General features: G+C 39.0%; 2 protein-coding genes across 5 annotated transcripts in view; both read right to left on the bottom strand.

Moving 5' to 3' along the window:
* GK5 (glycerol kinase 5) overlaps window positions 1-502 on the bottom strand; it is a 33,642-nt gene extending 33,140 nt beyond the window's left edge. Inside the window, exon 1 of the mRNA XM_007438034.4 lies at window positions 168-502. Coding sequence (XP_007438096.1) covers window positions 168-341 — 174 coding nt within the window. The 5' untranslated portion in view covers window positions 342-502. The remainder of the gene's footprint in view (window positions 1-167) is intronic.
* An 8,101-nt stretch (window positions 503-8,603) lies between these two features.
* XRN1 (5'-3' exoribonuclease 1) overlaps window positions 8,604-23,807 on the bottom strand; it is a 64,455-nt gene continuing 49,251 nt past the window's right edge. For 3 of the 4 annotated variants that reach the window (XM_088132426.1, XM_088132429.1, XM_088132427.1), the window contains exons 34-43: window positions 22,578-22,695; window positions 22,092-22,159; window positions 19,351-19,461; window positions 12,592-12,714; window positions 12,273-12,414; window positions 11,663-11,841; window positions 10,963-11,076; window positions 10,729-10,864; window positions 9,919-10,076; window positions 8,604-9,832 (exon numbers count right to left, since the gene is read on the bottom strand). In XM_088132426.1, coding sequence (XP_087988552.1) covers window positions 9,530-9,832; window positions 9,919-10,076; window positions 10,729-10,864; window positions 10,963-11,076; window positions 11,663-11,841; window positions 12,273-12,414; window positions 12,592-12,714; window positions 19,351-19,461; window positions 22,092-22,159; window positions 22,578-22,695 — 1,452 coding nt within the window. In that variant the 3' untranslated portion in view covers window positions 8,604-9,529. The remainder of the gene's footprint in view (window positions 9,833-9,918; window positions 10,077-10,728; window positions 10,865-10,962; window positions 11,077-11,662; window positions 11,842-12,272; window positions 12,415-12,591; window positions 12,715-19,350; window positions 19,462-22,091; window positions 22,160-22,577; window positions 22,696-23,807) is intronic. The other variant, XM_088132428.1, reaches the window with a different exon arrangement.

Raw genomic sequence — 23,807 nt, 5'->3', positions numbered from 1 at the left:
TCGTGCGACCACAACTTTTGGGCAGGAGATTGCACTGCACTGAGTTGTAATCTTACGCAACAGCATAAAACAATCCCCAAAGAACTCGGTGAGAAAACATGTCTAAGACGGCGTTAAAGGGCTTCACCATTTCAGGCGTCCGTCCCCGAGGCACGTACAATTCTCACCTGTTTGCTACTGAATCCTTTGAGGACCGCCGCCTTGTCGTACACATGGCACCGTATCACCGTGCTCCCCACGTCTACCCCCAAGATGTACTTCACCTCTGGGGCACAGGCCGTGGCAGCGCCGGCGATGGAGGCGTCGTTGCTCGCTGGCGCGCCAGGATCGATTAGTTTCATCGGCGTCGCGCCCGTCAAAGCCCCAGACAACCAACTTTCCGCGGAATCTAATGCAGGGCCACGCGCAGCGGATCTGGCAGACAGTACTAAACACCCCCCTCGATGGCCCGGCAGCAGCCGCCCTTACTTAAGGGGCAGGCTTATCAGGCGCGGAAAAGGGGGCGGAGGCTGTCCGCAGAAGAGCTAGTAGGGAAATGAAAGAATCGCGCGGGGAGCCGGAGCCAACCAGGGGAAGGAAATAGGAAGGCTGAGCCACTCCCATTCTCAGACTTGACTTCCCAGTAAATTAAATTACTCTAATTTAAACTGCAGAGGCGATTGCGGTCTCGGCCAGTCTTCGTAGGGTGTCTCGGAGAGGCAACTGGGCAGGGTGGCGGCAAGAGCAGAAGGCGGCGAGCAATTTTGCGCAAAGCTGCTTATGTTCGTAGGCAGAGTGATTTAAAAAGTCCAGTTCTGGTCGTAGGCTTTCCGGAGGCCGCCTGCGAGTTTAAAAGAAAGTCAAAACTTATTTTGGTTTTCTAATACGCTTCTGCGTTCTAGGGCCTGGAGCCCAAAACTGGATGGTTTCTTTTTGTTTCCAGAATGATGATGCAACCGCAAAATTCGTTATTAGAGTTAAAAAAAAAAAAAAAAAAAAGGTTGCCGCGAGTCTTGTTCTTCAGCTTCTCCATCCTCCTAGAGTTACGCAAGGGTCAATAAAAACAACACTGCCTTTGTTCACAGATCCGCAGTATAAAAGACCAAAAAAGGGGCGGGAAAGGAAAGACAACCCAATTCTCAAGGTTTCATGTAATTAGCCTCTAACGGCTCTTGGGCGAGGGGGTGCCGGGAATGAAAGGGGAAATGGTTGCACCTACTTTTCTCACTGGGCATGGTTGTGGAGGTAGAAGTGGTGGGGAGAGGAGGGGGGATGGGTCTCCACTCTCCACCTGCTCCTCTTCCATAGGTGGCAGGAACGGTGGGTGCGGAGGTGGAGCATGGCTCCTTGGGGTACAGTTCTCCAATCCCTCCCCCCTTCCCCTTGCTTCAAGTGAGGACAAGCCCTGAGGATGAATAAGGATGGGAAGTTCCCTCAGAACATCTTTAAGGTGGCAGAGTGTTCTGCTGATTCCCACCCTGGATAACAAGACTTAATGACTAAGGACTCTTCCACACAGGAGCACTAAAGTAACCAATACTCTACCCCAAGCTGAGTTTGCACAAACATCAAGCAAAAGAGTTTACTAGTCTGTGTGTCAGCGATGGGCAGGTTGACAGTGTATACAGCAACTTCCTTCTGTCTGCCATCTTGTCACATCAACTTTCAGACAAGTAAGGCTGTTCTTTTCTAATACCACAAACTGGGAGAGGAACAGATAACAAACTTCTTTCATAGAACATTTATCAGGAGGGGGAAAAAGGGGGGGGTGGATGGATGATGGGCTGACATGAAGGGAGTTGGTTTGGCTTGAGATAATTGGGAAGAAAGTGGTGGGTGGGTGGTGAGTGAAATGGGTTCAAGCCCATGCTGGTGGCTGAAGATTTGTTTGTTCCAGAGGAGCCTGGAATAAGACTTGACGTGCTCCTAGATAGGGTCCTCAACAGGCCACTAAAGAAGATAGTTTATGGCATGGGATTTGTCTTCTTGGCACAGATGGCCTCAGGGGAGAGTGAAGAAACAAGACCAAATCCTGTCAGACCAAGAGAATGCCAACCAGTATAATTGTCCACTTATCTCCAAGTTAGGAATGGAAAGGAAAGTAGGAAAACCTTTCACTAACAGCCACAAGCTTAAGCTAACTATGTTAGACAAACATTTCACTTAGACTTACTGGCACAAGCAGCAATAAATTGCTTCTGAATTCTGTTCCTTATTGTTGGGGCAGAGATGAGAGGAGGGTTTGGGGGCAAATAAATTATGCTTGGTTAACTGTTTTAATAGAATACTGCATAAATTGTTTTAAATGCCTGAAAAGTAAGAAACTTGTCTATCACTATTAATAAACGGGGAAAATCTCAAGTGTTCTGTTGTATGGATTATTTCCTGAGAATCCAAAACCCTCATGACATGTAGAGTTAATATTTTGTTTAAATATATGAACTCAGGTGTAGGGTTAGGGAGATGCAGTTCCATCTCCCAGCCAGCTGTGTCCATCAATCAGTAGAACTCAGTCACAAATAAGTCAGCTGCCCATCCTGGCCTTCTCAGCCCTCCAAGAAAAGAATTGGGCTATTGAGCAGCTGGAGAATTACAGAAATTAAAACAACAATTCTAGTAGCTACTGAACATGTCTTCCTAGCATTGCTTGCTTATGGAGGTCAGCTAAACCCTTTAGTATCCCATTCAAGCTGTTTGCAAAAACTTCTGCAGTGTTTGCAACCAGTAATAATTGCAAAGGAGAAAAATTACATTTGAAAAACATTCACACATAATACTCCGAACAATGCTATTTGGAGCTTCTCTGCCTGGCGTAGATGATAGAGGAGGGATCTGGGATCTCCCACTGTCCACAATTCCAGGGCTTGCAAGTCCTGGCTGTGTGTCTTCAATGCCACGGATGTGTCTTTTATTACTTCAGAGTGTTCCTCTAGCCTCCCTTTCTGGGTTAACTTATGACCCCTGTGGGGTTTGTGGCTAGGAACAGATAACTCCTTTCTTATAGAAGTGAATATGTGTAGCTCAGGGTTGAACTGTGGAGCCCTTGGTGCTCTCTGAGCTTGGTTGTTTGCCTGCAGATGTTTCAGTACCCAACTAGGTAACATCATCAGTGCCATGAGCGTGGGGTTTGTCCCTGTTTATATACAGTAGCTTGCCCTGCCAGTGTTAATGGGGCTGTGGTTTTCTCCTTGGTAGTTCCTTGTTTTCTGTTTGATTGTTTGTCTGATGTTAATCCCTGCTCATCTGGGTGTTGGTTGCTGGAGAGGATGTGTTCTGGCCTTTTTATTTCCTTCTTGTCTCTTTTGAATGGTGTGTAAATGTGGTTTATCTCTATGTGTCTATTGATGGCTGATTTGTCTGAATGCCAAGCTTCCAGGAATTCCCTAGCATTTTTGGATTTAGCTTTATCGAGGATACTCACAGTTTCCCAGTTGAAATTATGGTTGAGTCTGTCCATGTGTTGTGAGATTAAGGAGTTTTCACTGTGTCTTCTGACTGCTAATTGGTGTTCATGGATGTGCTCTGCTAATCTTCTGCCTGTCTGTCCTACAGGCTGTTATAGTCCTTACACTGTATGTTGTAGATAACTCCTGGTTTTTCTTGGGTTCTTTGGTTTACTTAAGATGTTTTGGAGGGCTTTAGTTGGTTTGTGTGCTACAGTGATGCCGTGTGGTTGCAATAGTCTGTTGGTTGTTTCTGAAATGTTTTTGATGTATGACAGTGTTATCCTTTTCAGAGCTTGTGTTGGTTGTGCTGTACTGAGTTGAGTGGTCAGGCTTTTTCTGATAAAGTTGCGTGGGTATCCATTTTGTTGGAATATGTTGTATACGCAGTCTTTTTTTTTTCCTGGTGTTCTGGGTTGGTGCATTGTGTTTGTACTCGTCTGAATAATGTTCTTACACAGCTCCTCTTGTGGGAGGTTGGGTTGTTACTTTGGTAATGGAGCACTTGGTTAACATGGGTTGTTTTTCGATAGACTTGTGTTTCTAATTTGCCATCGGTTCCTCTGCTGATGAGGATATCCAGGAAGAGTAGTGTGTTGTTTTCATCTTCCCTTGTGAATTTTATTCCTTTGAAAATTCACAAGAGAAGAAGGGAACAAGGGAAACATTCACAAGGGAAGAAGAAACCAACAGCATACTACCCTTCCTGGATAATGAACCTTGGCAGTTCACTTCCTGCAAGCAATGTGAGAATGGTTTTTTTCTCATGCTATTTTATTAGTATGGCTTCTATGCTATTTCAGTCTAATCGATTGCATGTGATTACCCTGACAAATAGGGTGATGAGAGAGGATGTTGGGACTGTGACATCTGACATGTTCATAGGATTTGATGAATGACTGTGTGGAAATAACTCTATTAATCCTTCTGTTAAGAAATATATTAAAGAAGCATGCCAAGTTTTATTGTCTTGATCTCACTTGACCAACTAATTGCATTACACTACATTGCGAATTACTCCCTCCACCCAAACTTGTTTCAAGGAAGTCTAAAATAATTCTAAGCATGCACATTTGCAGGTTGTGTGTGTTTAACTTAGATGTTTACAACTATTTCTAATGCTACCTATTTTTTAATTTTAGAGTTAACGAAGGACTTAGAGCTTGGTGACATTTTTTCACTCTATCTTAGGATGGCAGGGTTTTTTTTGAGTGGTAAGACTTTGAACTTCTTTCCTTCTATCCTATTCATGGGGATCATCTGTGCAGGGTAGATTATGCCCTATGACACATTCTGCTCTTTGGGTCTTCAATGTTCTTCTCTAGATCATGTCCTCAAACAAAAAAAACCTTCAGCAATATAAGTGGTGTTGTTACTATTGTGATGATGTTGAATGTATATTGATAGTATTAATAAGTAAATATACCTGATATTTTGGATTATTTTAGTGTGCTATATGTATTGTATATTTTCCTGTAAGCTACTGTCCTATTGAAGCAGCATAGAAGCATTTAATAAATATATATTGTCCACTCCGACTCACGTTTACTGGTCTACATTCTTTATTAAAATCGTATTTTCAAAAGCTAGAGCTGTCTATGCCCATCTTAATTGCTATTATCTCCAGTCCCTCTCTTTTCTTGTTCCCAGAGTCCTTTGGATGATTTAAAAACTTCTGCTGCCAACTCAACATCTGTAGCCCTTTCTTCTATCTCCAATAAGAATCTTTCCTAACTAAACCAAATTATCTCTACTGTACTCATTAGGAAAGCTGAGCATTTGGGGGTCCTCCTGAACTCACGGCTCCTGCTCAAAGAGCAGGTGGCAGCCGCAGCCAGGAGGGCTTTTGCACAGCTTCGGGTTGTGCACCAGTTACGCCCTTTCCTGGATCGGGATGCCCTTTGAACAGTCACTCATGCCCTTGTTACCTCCCAGATAGACTACTGCAATGCACTCTACATGGGGCTACCCTTGAAGAGTATCCGGAAGCTTCAGCTGGTCCAGAATGCAGCTGCACAAGCAATTTTTGGGGCCCATATAACACCTTTGCTCCGTGAGCTGCATTGGGTACCAGTTTGCTTCTGGGTCCAAGTCAAGGTGTTGGTTATCACCTTTAAAGCCCTACATGGCACGGGGCCAGGCTACCTAAGGGACCCTCTCGCCCCCACCATTTCAACCCGTCCCACCCGATCTCACAGAAAGGGCATGCTCTGGACCCCCTCGGTAAAAGAACTCCAATTAGCGGGGTCCAGAAGGCAGGCCTTCTCTGTTGTAGCCCCCGCCCTTTGGAACATCTTGCCCCTGGATGTGAGACAGGCCCCCTCACTCCAGGCCTTTCGGAGGGATTTGAAGACTTGGCTCTGCCATCTAGCCTGGGGTGGGGAGGGAAGATGTCAGAAAGGGGGTTGGCTAGCCCCCTAGCTGCCTGGTGTGGCCTCTATTGGCCTCTTGGATCTTTTAATCTTTTTTCTATCTCTGTAAGCGTGGTTCTCTTTTTATAACTTTTAATTATGTATTTATGATTTTAATTTGATGTAAACCGCCCAGAGTCCCCCATTGTGGGGAGATGGGCAGGGACAAGTCCACTAAATAAATAAATAAATAAACAAATAAATTTGTATTTCTGCATGGAAGCCTGAATAGTGACCAGCCAGCAGGAAGACATGGCTACATGCAGACTTCTTTCTCATAGAAATTTTTCAGGACTTTCTCTGGTAGCTTGTCATCTGTCCTCCTTAGCCATGGTGGGCAGATATTGGTGAGATGCATATTGTGAGGTTTGGGGAGAGAGGGACTTTCTGGAAGGGAACATAATAGCAAGTATAGGCAGAGTTTTTCTCACCCCCAACCCCTTTCCCTTCCTTTTTCCTTCTATGCTGACTGCTGAAAGATTGGTGATGTAATGAAGCTTTGCCAATACCTTCCTGGAATGAGAGCTTATGAAGTACCATCCACTTGTTGGAGAAGGTGAGCATGGACTCTGTATTTCCCTTGTAGGCATGATTGTGTGCTGCATGAATCAGCAGGAAGATTTCACTAGGTTAATACTTACTCGGGTTTAAACATGAATGAAATCTCCCCCATATTTTAAACAGTTGCTGTAGGAGCTGGAGCTTTGAGTTATTTGTTAAAGGCTGGTTAACTGGCTGAATGATTAGAATCCTTCTGTCCAGACCATGTGATGGGTGCTCTAATACCCTCACTTAGCAGGAAGAAGCAAGCTCTTAATTACCTTTTAATACAAGCTGTAAATAGGTGATGCCTTATTATGCATTGTATGTTCTATCTGTAGAAGATGATTTCAACAGATTGTTAGTAGCTGAATATATACAAGTACCTATGACATCTACCAGAAAAACATTTTAATGTTTTAAGGAGCAACCAATTTAACAAAAAAAAAAAAAAAAGCAGCCTTTGGACATTCAAGGTTTGGTTTTATATAGACTAAACAGAACAAAGCATTTTCAAAATTAGTAAGTGAATAGCTGTTTCTATGCAAAATAATTTATACTAATAATCATTTATACCTTCTTTGTTCCATCAAAAGTAAGCCGATGCATTGGACAACTGGAAATGCAGTTGTAATATGAATTTGGAGCAACTGGTACATCTAAATTTGGGTAGCAAATTACTCAAACAGCAGATACATAAATGTAAATACAGTTCATCAGATTTTGCTCTTTTGGGACTGCTGAATCTATATTAATGAATTTAAGTTTGTGTTAATCAAATTTACTTAATTTGTTTGAAATTAGGATCTAATATTAATTGTATTTTGACTAGGATTTTCATTTAAATTATAGACAGTTTTTATTCTTCTTTATTCCATATTTTACCCTGAACTCAGAACCAGATTATAATTGCCTATATTAATTTTTATAGTTCAATTTTGATGATCCTTATGTCAACATATGTTTTTTAAAAAAATTCTTAAATTAATATATGTCATAATTTGGCTATTGAGAAATCTAGCCAAAGCACTACATTACATTTTTAATACAAGCAGAGAAAGCCAAGTCTTTTATAAAATTATTGTATTAAATTTCTCCATGTTATTTCATCCATATGTGTTATTCCTTCATTGTACATTGTAAATTTGTATTTTAAAATACCTTTGCACAATATTTTGTATGACATGATAGAATTCTGAAATACACACACTATACACAAAAATACAATAATATTCATGCCAATTTATCACATCTCACTTGGCAGGTAGACAAAGCTCCTTCTAGAAAAGAAATTATAAAATCTGCACATTTTCCCTTTGAGACTTTAATAAAATACTGCTTTGTACAAGATTTGTGAAAAAATCCAGCATTTACAAAATACACTCTGAGAGGCCTTAAGCCAATTATTTATGTCTTACCATCAAAAACAGGGCACCTTATATGGAAACTAATACTGATCTGGCTAATTAAAAAGAAAATAAAACATGGAACAGATGCAATGTATAGATATGAATGAAATCATTGAAAGCAAATAGCAATTTGTATTAAAACACAGAAATATAAATCTTACAGGAAAAAATTGCACACTTCTGCTGGTTCTAAGTCAACTTTTATCAATGCTTCTTTTAGTGCCTAATACACAGCAGTTGTTTTACAGATTTTGACAGAAAAAAACATTCTAGGACCTAAATTAAGGATGCTTATATTCCTAACCATGTAAACAAAAAACAGCCTTCAGTCATACTGGCAAACTGGTTGTCTTCCATGGAAGTCTGTAACCAGACCATACTTATTACCCAAACCCAAAATAACAGACAGCATAATCTAAGGAAAAATAACTTATACTCAGCAAAATAATAGAGAGGCCAATCCCTAAACTAATGTGGATTTAAAACCAAATGTCAGCATTAAGTAAGTATTCTCTGTTGAACAGAATTTTATGCAAAGTACTGTTCATTCAAATTGAATGTGGTGAGTATTCCCACTTCCCATGCTGTGATGTAACAGGAATGTACTAGTTTTGCATGAAAATCTCCATGTTAAAAAAGTTTTGTATGTTTACATTTTTGTATTGGATCAACACGGTTTCAGCTTGGATACAAGTACATGGAGATAATATATTGACGGCATTATTCAGGTATTTTCCTATATTGTGATTACTCTAGAATGGGAAATATATGCTACTTGAAGGTGATTGTACCCATTCACATAATACAACTTCTGCTTCCAGTTAAAAAAAAAAAATGAATATTTCAAAAGATAATAATAAACAGTATCATGCTGGTTAATACTTTACTTCTCCCAAAATACACTGAAGGTAAACAACAGAACAAAAACAAAAAGGTTTGTGTGTGTGTCTAAGTATGAATTAAAACTGGCTTGTCAATAATTTTCTTAAGAAAATCTATAAACTTTTCATGTTATGAAAAAAAAAACTTTGCCAAATTGTAAAGAGTTCATTTTCATAAACAAGAATAGGTTCAGGGCTCATGTTGTACACCAAATAAGAGTATAAGATTACGATGCAATGTGCAGAAATAATCTTTGTGTTCAGGACAAAACCAGATCAATAATTTGTGTATCTTGTTTGCTGGTACATGGTGCCATCTAGTTAAAAACAGTTCATTACAATAATTTTAGGACATGTTCAAGTTCTTAAGTTGCTTTGGTATAATTCCTAGACATGAACTTTATGTAAAGTCGGCAGTGCCACAATAGTTAAATTCTATTCACGCTGTATCAGATTAAAAGAATCTGAAATATAGAAATAAAATATGGTTACACATAAATAGTTTTTAGAAGTTATATAATCTTTAAAAAGGAGACAAAACATAAGAATCATGCTTTCAGACTCATCTCCAATTTAAACAAAGGAATTCTAAATTAGAACTGAGATATCAATATTATTGCTGCTCTCTTGGGATAATGTTTAGAAGCCATTTTTTGAGTTCTAGGCAAGATGGCTAGTGTAGCTACCTTAATTCAAAAATTCCTGGATTTTATCAACTAAATCAAGTCCTTTAATGAGCATAATAAGTGTTAAAAATAATGCAACTGGCAGAAAACATTAAAAGCATAGTTTGAATTATAATTAAAATTTAAAATTGTATTTATTTGTATAATACAATAGAAAGATAAGTCTTCTGTGTACCATACTTATTCTGAAGATTTTGATGCACCAAAATTGACAGCCAATTTTCTGGGTTTTCGTTTGGTAGAAACATTTGGTGTTGACTTTTTATGAGGTGCCCTTAAATTTGGAGAAGCCATTTTTTCTTGAAAAGTTACTACAGACTGAACAGTTTGAGGGGGTCTTAAAGGATCAAAGGAAGCATCCTGTGAATTCAGTTTTGTGGTGTCAGATATTGACTGATCATTCTTTAACTGTACATCCTGAAGACAAGCTTGGAACTCCTTAGACTCAAAATTCATTTTGTTTGCAGCTGTTTTTTTAGTTACCTAAAAAAAAAAATCAATAACCTGAATTACTCTTCTAAAATAAGAGAATGTATTTATATATACATTCTGGCTGCCATCAAACCTACCTGCAAAGGTATAAATTGGTTGTGTGTGCCAACTGGTACAGTGCCTACAAAGGATGCATTTCCAGGATAAGAACCTGTATAATAAGATTTGCTGTGAACTGGCACTGGGGCTCCCCATCGCACTGAGCCAAAGGCAGGAAATGAAGGAAATACATTAGCTATGAAAAAAAATGGATATAGATATATTAAATAAAAACAGTCTGTTTTCAACAATTCCCACCAAATAAAATTCTGTAGCTGCAAGGTCTGATCTGATGTTACTACATCGGAACCCCTACAGTCTCTTATTTTACTCTAAAATTAATTAGAGAGAAAGATGCACACTTCAAGGAACATAATTATATAACATTAGTAAATTGGTTATTTTTTATTATGCAACTTTTTCTCCTACAAAGAATTTTTTTTCAATCACAAAAATACAACTATTTCATGAGCATTATTTCACTTGTTCATATTAAAAGGAGCGCAAAAAACTTCTTTTTCTATCAAGGGCTACATTCTGTTAATGGCATGAGGAGCTTTTTCTCTTTTTCTCATGTTCCAGTTTTAAGTGAAAAGTATAGATAATTCTTGCCAGAGTGCTTACAAAGAAGCACTTTCAAAGGACTTTTGAGCTGAGACTAAATGATGCCTGAGTCCTTTGGAGAGTAAGTGCTTAGAGAATGAAATTGGGGTATAGTACTTTCACTGGTAAGGACTAGTAGTTGGCCACTGCATAGCAATACAAAAATGGATTTTACATTTAACTCGTTTATATGAAAAACATTTCACATCCCTGAACAAATCAAAGATAAAATTTAACAAATTTACCACTCTGCTGTTGAGTGAAAGCTGGAGGAATAGATCCAGGTGCTACAAGATTTCCCAGTGGCTGATAACCTGGAAATATTGGTGGGGGTGGCAGTTGTTGCTGTGGTGGCAGGGGAAAATTCATCCCAATAGAGCTCTGTATGAAAAAGATACTTAATATTTTCAGCATAAGGAGGATAATATGTTAAAGAAAACCAATGCAATAGTTCTGCAATATTTAGAATATGATCTCACCAACTGTTGTAAAGCAAAAAATGCTGCTTTCTCCTTGGCCTCATTTTGAGAATGACACTGAGGTCCATGTACTAATAAGCCATTTGATAGCTTTACTTGACAAACCGTCATTGTCTATGGAATAGAAACAAGTAATGTGAATTAATAACTTTTTTGCCTTATATTGCAAACAAAAATGGTAGAAAGCTTATCTTTTAGTCCTGGGATGGGTTCCTGAAGTCCCCTGACCAGAACCAGGATGCAACACACCATTAGAATGCAGCAAAGCTTCCCTTTATTTGCATTCCCTCCTATACAATCTAAATTTGCCTGAGAAAGATTTCTAGCAAATTATTTAGGCTCCAGTTTGTGTCTCCAGACCTGTTAACCATCATATCCACTGGTATTTGTCCATTAATGGAGTGGTGTGGATTTCCCTCTTCCCTGATGGAAGGGAATAAATAAAGGAATATGGGAAATTTGCTCCATCTATGAATAAATACCACTGAAAACAATTTTGGTGGCAGAAGCAACTTTCTGTTGAATGTATATGAAGTTTAGGGGGTGCCTACACAATCCTAAATGATATAGTATATCACTTATAAAACTCGCATATCCTTGATTTATATAAGTAGAGAGGGTTTTTAAAAAATAGTATTTCTTTTGGTTTTAACAAGTAATGGTTTACTTATTCAGCCAATTTATTTAACTCCAAGGTTACCTGTGGGGTTCTAAGGAATGAGAAATCTGGCTGCAACATTCCAACAAGGGAGCAGATATGAGAAAGTTCAGACACTGCAGTAGACACTGAATTTGGTGTTCCATGGGGAGGATGGCTTCCTATTTCCATGGCTTGAAGGTTCTGTGACCCTCCTGTATGAGATTTATTCATGAAAGCCACTATCAATGAAACAGAATATAAAAATTAATATAATACCAATGTTTTGATTAAGTCAAAATATTTAGCTTTACTTGCTTCAGTGTGAGATATTCAACTGGTCTGCTCAAACCAGACTTTCATTCTCCCTCTATTTTAGGTGGCCCCTTCAAAAGGTACATAGATGGCTGGGAAACGTCTTTGAATAGAGCAGCTTCTATAGCAAGAGAACTGCAGATCCTGGAATATCAAGACGTCTGCACATATAAATGGTTCCACTTTCTTTTGAAAGTCTATTTCCTCACAAACATCCTTCCCCACTTCCAGTAGCACTTTCAGGATGCTAGAGAGTTTGTTGTAGGTAAGGAAGAAAAGTCTAGTGTTTATAAGTAGATTATAATTATTAATTTTAGACATGTGTAATAATTCAATTTACTAAATAAACCATACATACCCATCTTTTTTGGGTGTCTGCATTGTGAAGCAGGTTCAAGAGAATCCTGTTTACAAGTGGAAGGTGAAATTTCATTAGTCTTTCCTTCTGGAGAGGCAGAAGCATCTATCTTCAAAATTTCTTTGAGCATCTGTGTTCCTTTCTTTAAAAAAAATGAAGTTAAATAGCAATATATAAATATGTGTGTGTGTGTGTGTGTGTGCGTGCGCGTAGATACAGAATAACTTGGAATTTTATTATACATTCTGCATCTTAATTTAAAAACTGAAATTCAAAAGGAAATTCCAATTTGACAATTAACACAATCCAACATACAAACCATAGCAAAAGACTGTGGAGATAAATGCTCTTCATTTGTTGGCTCCTTGGAATCAGGTGATTGTTGTTCCTTTTCTCTGAAAAATTTTAAAGATGCCAAAATATCTTCAAGTTCAGATCCATTCTAAGAAGTACATAAAGGTATAATTAGAAGCATACAATATGTGAAAGATCTCCATAAAATCAGTAAGATTTAAATATTACATAGATGTTTCTTGCTAAGGATGTCCAAAACTGTTTGAATGTGTTTTAAAAATAATATTTTACCAATTTTTCTGCAAGTTGGCTTACTCATACGACTCAGCGTGCATTGCTACCCACTCTGCTGTTGTGGGCTTGTGGTGAAAAAGAAGAGAACAAATGGCTTATTCTGGACTCTAACAAAACTCAGCCAATTTGAAATATTCCAAAAGGATTTTTTTTTTAATTCAAAACAAAACACATTTTCAATTCTGAGCACACCCTTTGTTTGTACTATTCACTACAATGTTTGTCATCTGTCTTCTGCACAGTGAAGGAGGAGGTTGTACTTGAAAGGATCTATATGTACAACAAATATACATTCTAATCAAGGTTAAGTGTGTTTTAAGTAAACCAAGTTAGAGACCCACACTTTAACAATAATTCATTACAAAACTGCTAATATGCTGATCTTGTGAACTGTTTCAAATATTTAACCCCACTGACCTTGCATAATTGATAAGCTATAAACAATGTGTCAAATATGGAATAATTTTATACATATAAAGCATCCTCAATGTGCCAGTATACAGGTAGTCCTCAGGTTATGACCACTCATTCAGTGACCAGTCAAAGTTGCAATGGTGCTGAACAAGGGGGACTTATAATTGGTCCTTGAAGTTGCGGCCATTGCAGTGTCCCCGTGGTCATGTGGCTGTGATTCAGGTACTTGGCAACCAGCTCGCAATTACAACACTTGCAGTGTCCCATGGTTATGTGATCACCACTTGCGACCTTCCCTGATGCTTCTCACAAGCAAATTCAATGAGGAAGACAGGAGGTTGCAAGTCGCCCCTGCTGCTTTTTTCCCTGAGGAGCCCCTAGGCAGCATGGGGATCTCATACTCCTTAGTGCCTGCGTGTGGTCACATAACATTGCACTTTATGACCACATGGCTTAACAAAGGACATTTCAGTCCCAATTGCTGTTGTAACCTGAGGACTACTTGTACTACATGTATGCACAAGTTGGTTAGATACAGGCAACAGTATGTTGGGTAGCAGGTAGTGTCTAAATTAAAGATCCTAGCCTGCATAAAATAGTGTGAATGTGCTTCGGATAAAACTGGGCTTTAATTTTGCTTGTGGCATACAAATCCAAATGTGCCAAAACTGGCTGACACCATCCTTACTGTAAGCAGGGAAAGCTACATGTAGCACAGGTACAACTAGGGCTGCTAACCTAGTTCAGGGGTTTTCAAACTTTTTATGGAACCTGTTGGTTATCCACTAAAAGGCAGTTGTGCCATTGTTTTCAAAGGAGAACAAGCCCTCTGTTTTCTGCTACAACTTAGAAAAACTGCTATGGATCTTCCCAGCTGTGTTCAAATGAATTTTTCTTTTTTTTCCTTAGTCTTTTCAGTTTGAAAAACCCTAACTTAGGCTATTCTTCTGTGTACTACAAAAAGGCATTATGTGAAAGCCTTGACTGACCAAAGCCTTGATGGGTGATGCAGATCTATGGGCTCATCCGCTGATGACCATGGCATACAGAAGATTATGCCTTGGAACGTAAGAGAAATAAATGGCAAAAAACAATGAATTAATAAAGTGAAAGAAAGAAAAAGAGACATCTGTATATGAAACTTAAGGGTGAAAGAAGTAATAAATCTCTATGAAGGGGGTGTAAGGAAACTGATAAATACATGCACCAAAGTGTAAGTATAGGTTTAATTATAAATGAAATAGCTAAAATGTACACTAAGAATTATCAACTGATGTCACCTATGGGTGTGTAAGAACATAGGAATTCATATGTTGGTGACAACTGCATGTTACACTCCAGGGAACAAGAATAATGAAAGAACCAGATATGAATTTTGGGAAGAAATGTCAGATTTATTCTGAACAAATCTGATGGAGGGAAAACATTCTGTAAGATGACAGGAACAGATGGGTAGAAACAAGGGCAAGAGTATAGAAAACATGATTAGGCCATTCAGAGATTCAAAAATACATTAAATTAGTGATTGGTGGAACAAAAACCAAAAGTGAAAGTAGAAAACTGCAGAAAAGAAAAAGAAAGTACTATATGAAAAAGTATTCAAAGGCAGTTTAATCTCCTAACAGAAAACATGGAAAGTGAGCATAATGAAGAGGATGTGGAAACTGCTTGAAATAGAATACCGCAGAATGTATGTAGCTTCATTAAAGGGAAGCATGAAAAAGGCTTGGTGGAATATGATGTGAATGAAGCTATGGATGAGAAAAAAAACTGCATTTAAGAGAATGACTGCTATAAAAAATGAGAAAAATATATTGCATAATGTGTAAAGAGAAACAAAAGTTGCAAAGTAAGTAGTCAAGGAGAATAAAGGCTAGTTAAGATGAAAATAGGCAGTGAAAATCCATAATAGTTTTCATAAAAAAAAAAAAAAACTGCTTTAGAAGTAGATGAAGAGGGCCTAACATGGAGCCTCCAGTAGAGCAAGTGGAATTAAAAATAAAGTGATGTAAAGGTTTAGAATGAAACTGAAGTGAAGGAATGCTGGAAAAATATTTGACAAATTTGAATTGGAATGATAGCAATATTTCAAAGAGTAAAATTGAGACAAATGTTATAAATGTTTCTATCCCCCCCTAAAAAATTGATGAGAAGTTACAATGGCTATGAAAATGCTGAAAAATGATAAAACTACAAAACTGGATGACAGCTGAAAAACATGTGAATGCAAGGAAGGAAGTTTCTTATATATTTGTTAATTTAGAGAAAGATTAGAAAAAGTGAATAGGTTTGAATTACTGTTTGGCATGCCTATTGACTCAGTTGGTTGCTGAATTGCTGTAAGAGTGGTATATGATGTAAATAAAGCAAGTGTGAGAATAATTGGCATGCTTACTTCTCAATGTACGCATCTTACTTTTATGCTTCTTCTGACATACCCAACTCTTATTTCCATATAACAAAGTGTAACTGAGAGTCAGGGAGTATACAAGTTTAATAAATTATGGTTGATGTCTAGATTGGATTTGGCATTTTCATTCTATTGTTGTTGTTGTTGCTGCTGCTGCTGCTGCTGCTACTACTATTGGTAATCTACAATTGGATTCACAGTCTGATAAAGGCCTAATAATTCAAGTCCTAATTAAGGACCTAAATAATAACAACAACAACTATTATTATGTGGACTGAAGTGCATTTTTACAGCTAGCTATTTTTGCTTCTTTTGACAAATACATTCCTTGCATTAAACCAAATATTACTAACATTTATTTATGAGATTTGTCTACCGCATGAAATTAAAAGGACTCTAGGTGTATTAGAGTTTTATATGTAAGCATAATATAAATCAATATAATTAATATTCCTTTTAAGTCTCAGTTTAAATAAATGCTAAAGATAAAAGCTAACATTTATTGAATACAGTACTGCTAGTTGTAAATCCTCCCCAAACACCTTCTGAAGGCTAAAGGATGGTGGCCGTATTTGCCTCAGGGGCAGGCTATTCCAAAAAGGGGGAGTGCTACCCTGAGTACTTGCAGCTGGTCCCACTCCTGCCATACTTCCTGGTACATAGGCACTCTTAGGTGGTACCCCCTAGTTGTTCAGATAGGATGGGCAGAAAGTATTCAGGAAAGGCAGTCCCTAAGCTACCCAGGTCCCAAGCCATATAGGAATGTAAAGGTAGCAACCAGCTATAATATTGTGACTGTCCACTGAACATGCATGGCACTGCACTTTGGACCAGCTGAACATTTGGGGTGATCTTGTAGAATAAGTTAGAGTCCTCATATCCAGAGATGGCATGAGAGACCATCTTCAGTGCATCCTGTTCCAGGTTCCAAGGCTGTAACTGGTGCACCAGCCAGAGCTGTGCAAAGCCCTCTTGGCCACAGCCTCTACTTGCTCTTCAAGCAAGAGCTGTTAGTCAAGAAGACCTTCAAATTGCAAGCCTGCTCCTTCTGGGGAAGCACAACCCAAAGAGTCAAAGATGATGTAATCCTGGAATCAGATGGCTTCTGAATCAATAGCTACTCCAACTTGTTTCACGTGAGTCTAGCCTGTTTTTCCTCAACTCTGACAATATCTAGACATTGGATTATGAACTCCACGCTAAAAGTACTGAAGGCTGCAGAGAGCTCTCAGAAGAGAAGTCTGGATGCAGCAGCTCCATCCAAGACCCTTCGCAGGGAACTTTTAAGAGCCAATACAGTTTCTGTCCCATGTCCAGGTCCAAACATGGGCCCAGATAATCCATATCCTCTAGATACCTCTGCAACTAAGCTCCACCACCTTCTCAAAAAAGGGAAGCTTAGAGATGGTAGTTGTCCAGTTTTGTTGGCGCAAGACCTGATCTCTTGAGGAGTGGGCTTGTTAAAGATCTCTGGTATCTCCCTTCCCTCAAAGAAGTGTTGACCATAGGTTGGATCTAGCTCCGAGTCCCCTCCCTGGCTGCTTTTATTAGCCATGAGGGGCAGGCATCTAATCTACAAATGATAGAGCTATAATCACAATGGACACTGACCACTTCCTCAGGATTCATAGGCTCAAACGTCTGCCAGATAACACCATAAAATGTGATCTCAATAGACTGTGTTCATCCTTAAACTCAGATCAAACATGAGCAATTTTATACACAAAATGCTCAGCCAGGTGATCGTAACTTACAATGATTGGATTTTGAAGCTCTTCCCTAAAGGGTCTATGTTAGCCCTTTTAGTAGTCAAGAGAAGAAGCACCAACCACAAGTACCGATACTACCTTTACTGTAAGGTTCCAGTAACAGAATCTTGCATGTCTGAAAGTACCTCTCCCCTCCCTTACTTTACTCTTCGAAAACTAGGGAGTGCCCCTGCCCCTCTTTCAGACTCAGATTTCATTTATCAGACCATTTTCTAGGCTGTGGCTCTTCCTCCTGTCTCCCAAGGTCATTCCCACATACCATTACAGTCTGAGATATTTTGAATAGTGCAGCTAGCCAACATTCTGTGGAAGCAATAAGAATAGAGAAATAATTACATTTTGCCACTCTTACTGCCACAGGGTGGACATGCATCTGGGCTCTTATTCATGACTGGTTATATTTGCTTCTTGTTTTCTCCCAGTGCCACTTCAGGCAGCTCTTCACCCATTTCATTTCCTGGAGTTCCTCAGTGCAAGAAATGACAGAGGATCACTGGCACCCAGGTTGCCTCTATATTCCAGAGATCAGTAAGATTCCTCCAGATCACTGGGAAACTACTCAAGTGTCATCAGATGGCCTGCTGGATCCATCAAACAGCTGGGCATCTCAGTAAACCCCTCCTTCTTTCAAAGGTTGGTAGCCCCAGTTAACCTCACTGCCATGAAGAACTGATCTGCCTACGACTAACAGATTGATGGAAAAGTCCTCCAAAACTAGAACTGTTTAGATCTGGTTCAAGGTGAACACCAAACCTAAACAGTGGTCAGCCACATGAGTTGGGACAGTGATGACCTGGGACAAGTCCATGGTTGTCATAGCAGCCATGAACTCTCAAGCTACCTCCAATCCCAAAGAGGTGATGTTGAAATCATCCAGTACTAACAGTCTGAGTGAATCCACAACTACCCCTACAATGAGATCAAGCAGTTTGATGATGTTTATAACCAAATATCAGATGTTTGATCATAAAGAGAGAATCAATGAGAATCAAATAACAAAGCAAATGAAGGGTGAATGGGTTGAGGGGAAGGAAAAGGCCAACAAAGTCATGTTTGGATGGAGTTGATAAGAACATCAGAAAGAAAATTACCAAACAAAAGCAATGTAAGATGTGGTATAAGAAACAGCATCCTCTGAGAGATTCGGCTGGCCCCAACCTTGCCTACTTTTCAAAAGGCAGTAACACTTGGTTTTTCCTTCAGGCACTGGGTCTGGAAGCAGCATGACTCATTGAATGAGTTTTCCTGGCACTTTATGTGTTTTTATTTTGGAGTTATGGGTTTTTTTATTATTGCTTCATTGTGCTGTTTTTATTGAGGAGTTGTTGTTGTTGTTATTAATTATGTACACCATCCTGAGTCCTGTGCTAAGTGGGCAGCTAACTCAATTAATAAATATAGCATGATAAACATATAATGTTCATGAAAGCAATTTCTAAATTTTGTGTCATTTATTATTTCAACAATTCTGTCAAATTAATATTCCAATCAGCAATCATGAAAGGCAGCAATTTCATGGGCAATCAAGTTATCTTCTGATTTATATTTAAGAAAGGGAAACAGAGACCAGTATTACTTCATGTTTAGAGCTTTCCTAAAGATGCTGTTATCAACATAAATGCAATTTTACAGAGCAATACAGCCACTAACAAACTTAAATGCAGTATTTAGTTAACTACTTTGGCAGGAATAGGAATCTGTAGTTCCCAGATGTTGATGGACTTGAATTTTCATCAGCCCGAATCAGCATGGCCAATTCTGAAGGTAGATTGGAATTGTTATCCGACAACAACTGGAGGGTGGCAGATTCTACACCTTTGCATTACAGATTAGTCAAACTGTTTTCTTTCCAGTTTATAATCAAATATATGTTTCTATTTAGATAGCCATTTCCTACCTTTGCAATTATACTGGGATCATGAACTGCAGGTTTTTGTTCTATTTGTGTATTTGGAACTTCATTTCTCTTCAGAAGCTTCACATTACCCTTACTTACACCTGCAAAATTCTGCAATTTGATAAAAGTTTTTTTTAATTAAATTGGTTCTTATATGTGAAATTATTGCAATATAATTCTGCTAAAAACAACTACCAATATTTTAAAAGCAAGCAGAAGCTGTAGAAATAATTTTAAAAGTTTCTATAACGGCTCATCTACAAGTTGTTGTAGATATACACATACATATACAGTCAGGTCCAGAAATATTGGGACATCGACACAATTCTAACATCTTTGGCTCTATACACCACCACAATAGATTTGGAATGAAACAAACACAATGTGTGTTAACTGCAGACTGTCAGCTTTAATTTGAGGGTATGTACTTCCAACTCAGGTAAACGGTGTAGGAATTACAACAGTTTGCATATGTGCCTCCCACTTGGTAAGGGACCAAAAGTAATGGGACAGAATAATAATCATACATCAAACTTTCCCTTTTTAATACTTGGTTGCAAATCCGTTGCAGTCAATCACAGCCTGAAGTCTGGAATGCATAGACATCACCAGACGCTGGGTTTCATCCCTGGTGATGCTCTGCCAGGCCTCTACTGCAACTGTCTTCAGTTCCTGCTTGTTCTTGGGGCATTTTCCCTTCAGTTTTGTCTTCAGCAAGTGAAATGCATGCTCAATGGGATTCAGGTCAGGTGACTGACCTGGCCATTGCATAACATTCCACTTCTGTCCCTTCAAAAACTCTTTGGTTGGTTTTGCAGTATGCTTTGGGTCATTGTCCATCTGTACTATGAAGCGCCGTCCAATGAGTTCTGCAGCATTTGGCTGAATGTGAGCAGATAATATTGCCCGAAACACTGCAGAATTCATCCTGCTGCTTTTGTCAGCAGTCACCTCATCAATAAATACAAGAGAACCAGTTCCACTGGCAGCCATACATGCCCACGCCATGACACTACCACCACCATGCTTCACTGATGAGGCGGTATGCTTAGGATCATGAGCAGTTCCTTTCCTTCTCCATACTCTTCTCTTCCCATCACTCTGGTACAAGTTGATCTTGGTCTCATCTGTCCATAGGATGTTGTTCCAGAACTGTGAAGGCTTTTTTAGATGTCGTTTGGCAAACTCTAATCTGGCCTTCCTGTTTTTGAGGCTCACCAATGGTTTACATCTTGTGGTGAACCCTCTGTATTCACTCTGGTGAAGTCTTCTTTTGATTGTTGACTTTGACACACATACACCTACCTCCTGGAGAGTGTTCTTGATCTGGCCAACTGTTGTGAAGGGTGTTTTCTTCACCAGGGAAAGGATTCTTCGGTCATCCACCACAGTTGTTTTCCGTTGTCTCCCGGGTCTTTTGGTGTTGCTGAGCTCACCGGTGCATTCCTTCTTTTTGAGAATGTTCCAAACAGTTGTTTTGGCCACGCCTAATGTTTTTGCTATCTCTCTGATGGGTTTGTTTTGTTTCTTCAGCCTAATGATGGCTTGCTTCACTGATAGTGACAGCTCTTTGGATCTCATCTTGAGAGTTGACAGCAACCGATTCCACATGCAAATAGCACACTTGAAATGAACTCTGGGCCTTTTATCTGCACATTGTAATTGGGGTACTGAGGGGATATCACACACCTGGCCATGGAACAGCTGAGAAGCCAATTGTCCCATTACTTTTGGTCCCTTACCAAGTGGGAGGCACATATGCAAACTGTTGTAATTTCTACAGCGTTCACCTGAGTTGGATGTACATACCCTCAAATTAAAGCTGACAGTCTGCAGTTAACGCACATTGTGTTTGTTTCATTCCAAATCCATTGTGGTGGTGTATAGAGCCAAAGATGTTAGAATTGTGTCGATGTCCCAATATTTCTGGACCTGACTGTACATGTGCTCGGGCAACATAAGTAGAGTGAGTGGTTTCTGAGTGGTTCAGAAAACACTCTTCCAAATCCAATTGATGGACGTATCTTTTATGATACTGAAATAACATGGGGAGGCCTCAGAGTAGCCACACTGAGCCTTCAAGAGGACATGGCACTTCAACATCTTTAGCAGCAGGTTCAGAGGAGCATTTAAATTGCTTCCTGCTCTCAGAAGTGAAGGGCTATGTAGCCCAAACTGAAGTAAGGGATACTGCTGTTCAGGAAACACCATATTAAAGCTCCCTTGGCTTTGCAGTCTTACTAAATAGTGACTGGGATCCCTCTCCATATTTCTATAAGGCCCAGCAGTAAAGGTGAAGGCAAGTGATTCTTAACCTGTAATCTGGAGATCACTACTGGTCCTGGAGTAAATAACGAAGTACTTTCTAAATTATTAGAAATAACTGCAAAATTCCAAAAGATCTTGACATTCTCTTGCAAGAGTGTGGGTGAGAATGTTAAAATCTTGTAAAATTGTCATCCTCTCATATTTCAACCATTTTATTAAAAAAATAATTCGGGAATCTTGCAGATGCCATTTTGGTCTATAATGCAGATGCCATTAGTCTATATAAAGGAAAATATTGGAATGACTGCTGTAAGCCATTTAAAAGCAATACTGTATTGCTTATCACAAATCTGCTGAATAATAAAATTCTCAACTGACTTCCATAAAAGACCTCTAACAAAAGTAACTTGGGGAAATAAATAACAAAGGTACAATTATGAGAAGTCATATGCAAGCAGAATGATTACAATTACCAGTTTATTTGATACTTTTTGTGCTTGACCTTCATTTCTTGGCTCTTTAGAATCTTCTTTGGCTGGAACTGAAAAATTCATATGATCAGTTTAAATAGTAAAATACAATGAAAAAGAACATTCAGACAAAACGTATCCGTCTACTGAAATAAATCCTATTAACTGTAGTAGGGTTTATTGTTAGGTAGCACAATGAGCTTTCTTCACACAACCCAGTATATTTTTCCTAGCTTCCTTCATGCTCTATCTATTTAGATACCATACTATGACAAAACAGATAGAATCAGGATGCAAAGTTGCAGTGGAAAACTCCAAAAGCACATTTCATGGGAGGAATTTTCAAGAATTAAGATCCACAGCCATCCTGCTCTCTCCCTTAAACATCATTTGGCATAGGATTCAGTGATACTCATTGAAATCAACTCTTTTCAAAACAGGATTCCTATATAAAAGAAGATTAAAGAACTTATACACTATAGTACTTACATTTCCTAAATGAGTCCTGGGTTTTTTGCTGGCCTTTAAAGCTATTCTCATTAAAACCTGGTTTGCAGGACCGGCCACTGGTACTTAATTTTACATACTGAGGTAAAAAAACTTCATCCTAGAAAATTAGATTTTGCAAGAGTAAGATTTTATATAGGAAGGAAAACAGGAGAGGGTAAGCTGTGGCCTGCATAAACTGCCCCACCCCTACCTCCTAAGCTTTTATCATTGCAATTCAGTGCAAACCACTCTGGCAAACTGGAGGCAGTTTCTAGCTATTTAAAAGAAATAAAGATCAGAAAAAAAGTTGAAAAATAAATATTTCGGAAATACGTATTCAAAGTATATGGCAAGACCTTCAGAAATGTTCAGTGTTTGAACTGCATCTTTTAAAAATGTCATTAAAAGTGTGCAGACTTTTAGTCTGTACTAAAGATACAATATCTTTAATTTTACATGCTAGCAAAATAATGTTTAGGATTATCCAACATAGAGTTCTACATGGAAAGTGAAATATTCAAGCTGGCCTTAGAAAAGGCTGAGGAACATGAGATATTGTTGCTGCAAAATTGAGAAAGCCAAAAAATACCAAAAAACCCTCAGTATGTGCTTATGTGAAACCTATACATGCATCAGGAAGCCACAATCCAGATATAACATGGTGAAACAGATTGGTGAATGAGTGAGACAAAGGTATATATTCTCCCCTTATTTATTCAATCTGTACAGGTTGTCCTTGCCTAATGACCACAATTGGGCCCGGAATCTCAATCTTTGAGTGAAGCAGTCGTTAAGTGATCCCAGTTGCGGTCATTAAGCAATCTCTTGGGTCAGTGAGTGGATGGAGCGAAAGAGCTGTCTGCTGAAGGATTTAAGCTCCATGCAGGGCTGAAATCTTCCCGGCAGGCAGCTCTTTTGCTCTCAAACATTCCTAAATCCCTCCAAAAGGTTTGCCCTCTCCTCCGTGGTTAGAGGGGAAATCCTTCATGGGGCTGGAGGAACAGAGGTCAAATCTTCAGGATTTGAGCTCTGTTCCTGTATACCGCTGAGAGAGGGAACAGGAAACCTCTTGGCAGTATGCAGAAACGGAGCTCAAATCTTCAGGATTTGAGCTTTGTTCCTGTGCATTGCTGAGAGGTTTCCCTCCATCACCTCTACTTGCAACCTTCCCTGCGTTGACTTTCTGGGGAAGCCAGCAGAGAAGATTGCAAATGGCAATCACATGGTCAC

The sequence above is a fragment of the Python bivittatus genome, unplaced genomic scaffold (genome assembly GCF_059951505.1).
Source record: "Python bivittatus isolate LINGU-HERP-01145 unplaced genomic scaffold, Pbiv_v1 ctg000980_np1212, whole genome shotgun sequence".
Classification (NCBI taxonomy): domain Eukaryota; kingdom Metazoa; phylum Chordata; class Lepidosauria; order Squamata; family Pythonidae; genus Python; species Python bivittatus.
Note: the sequence above shows the minus strand (reverse complement) of the source record. Positions and strands in the feature narration are given on the sequence as shown.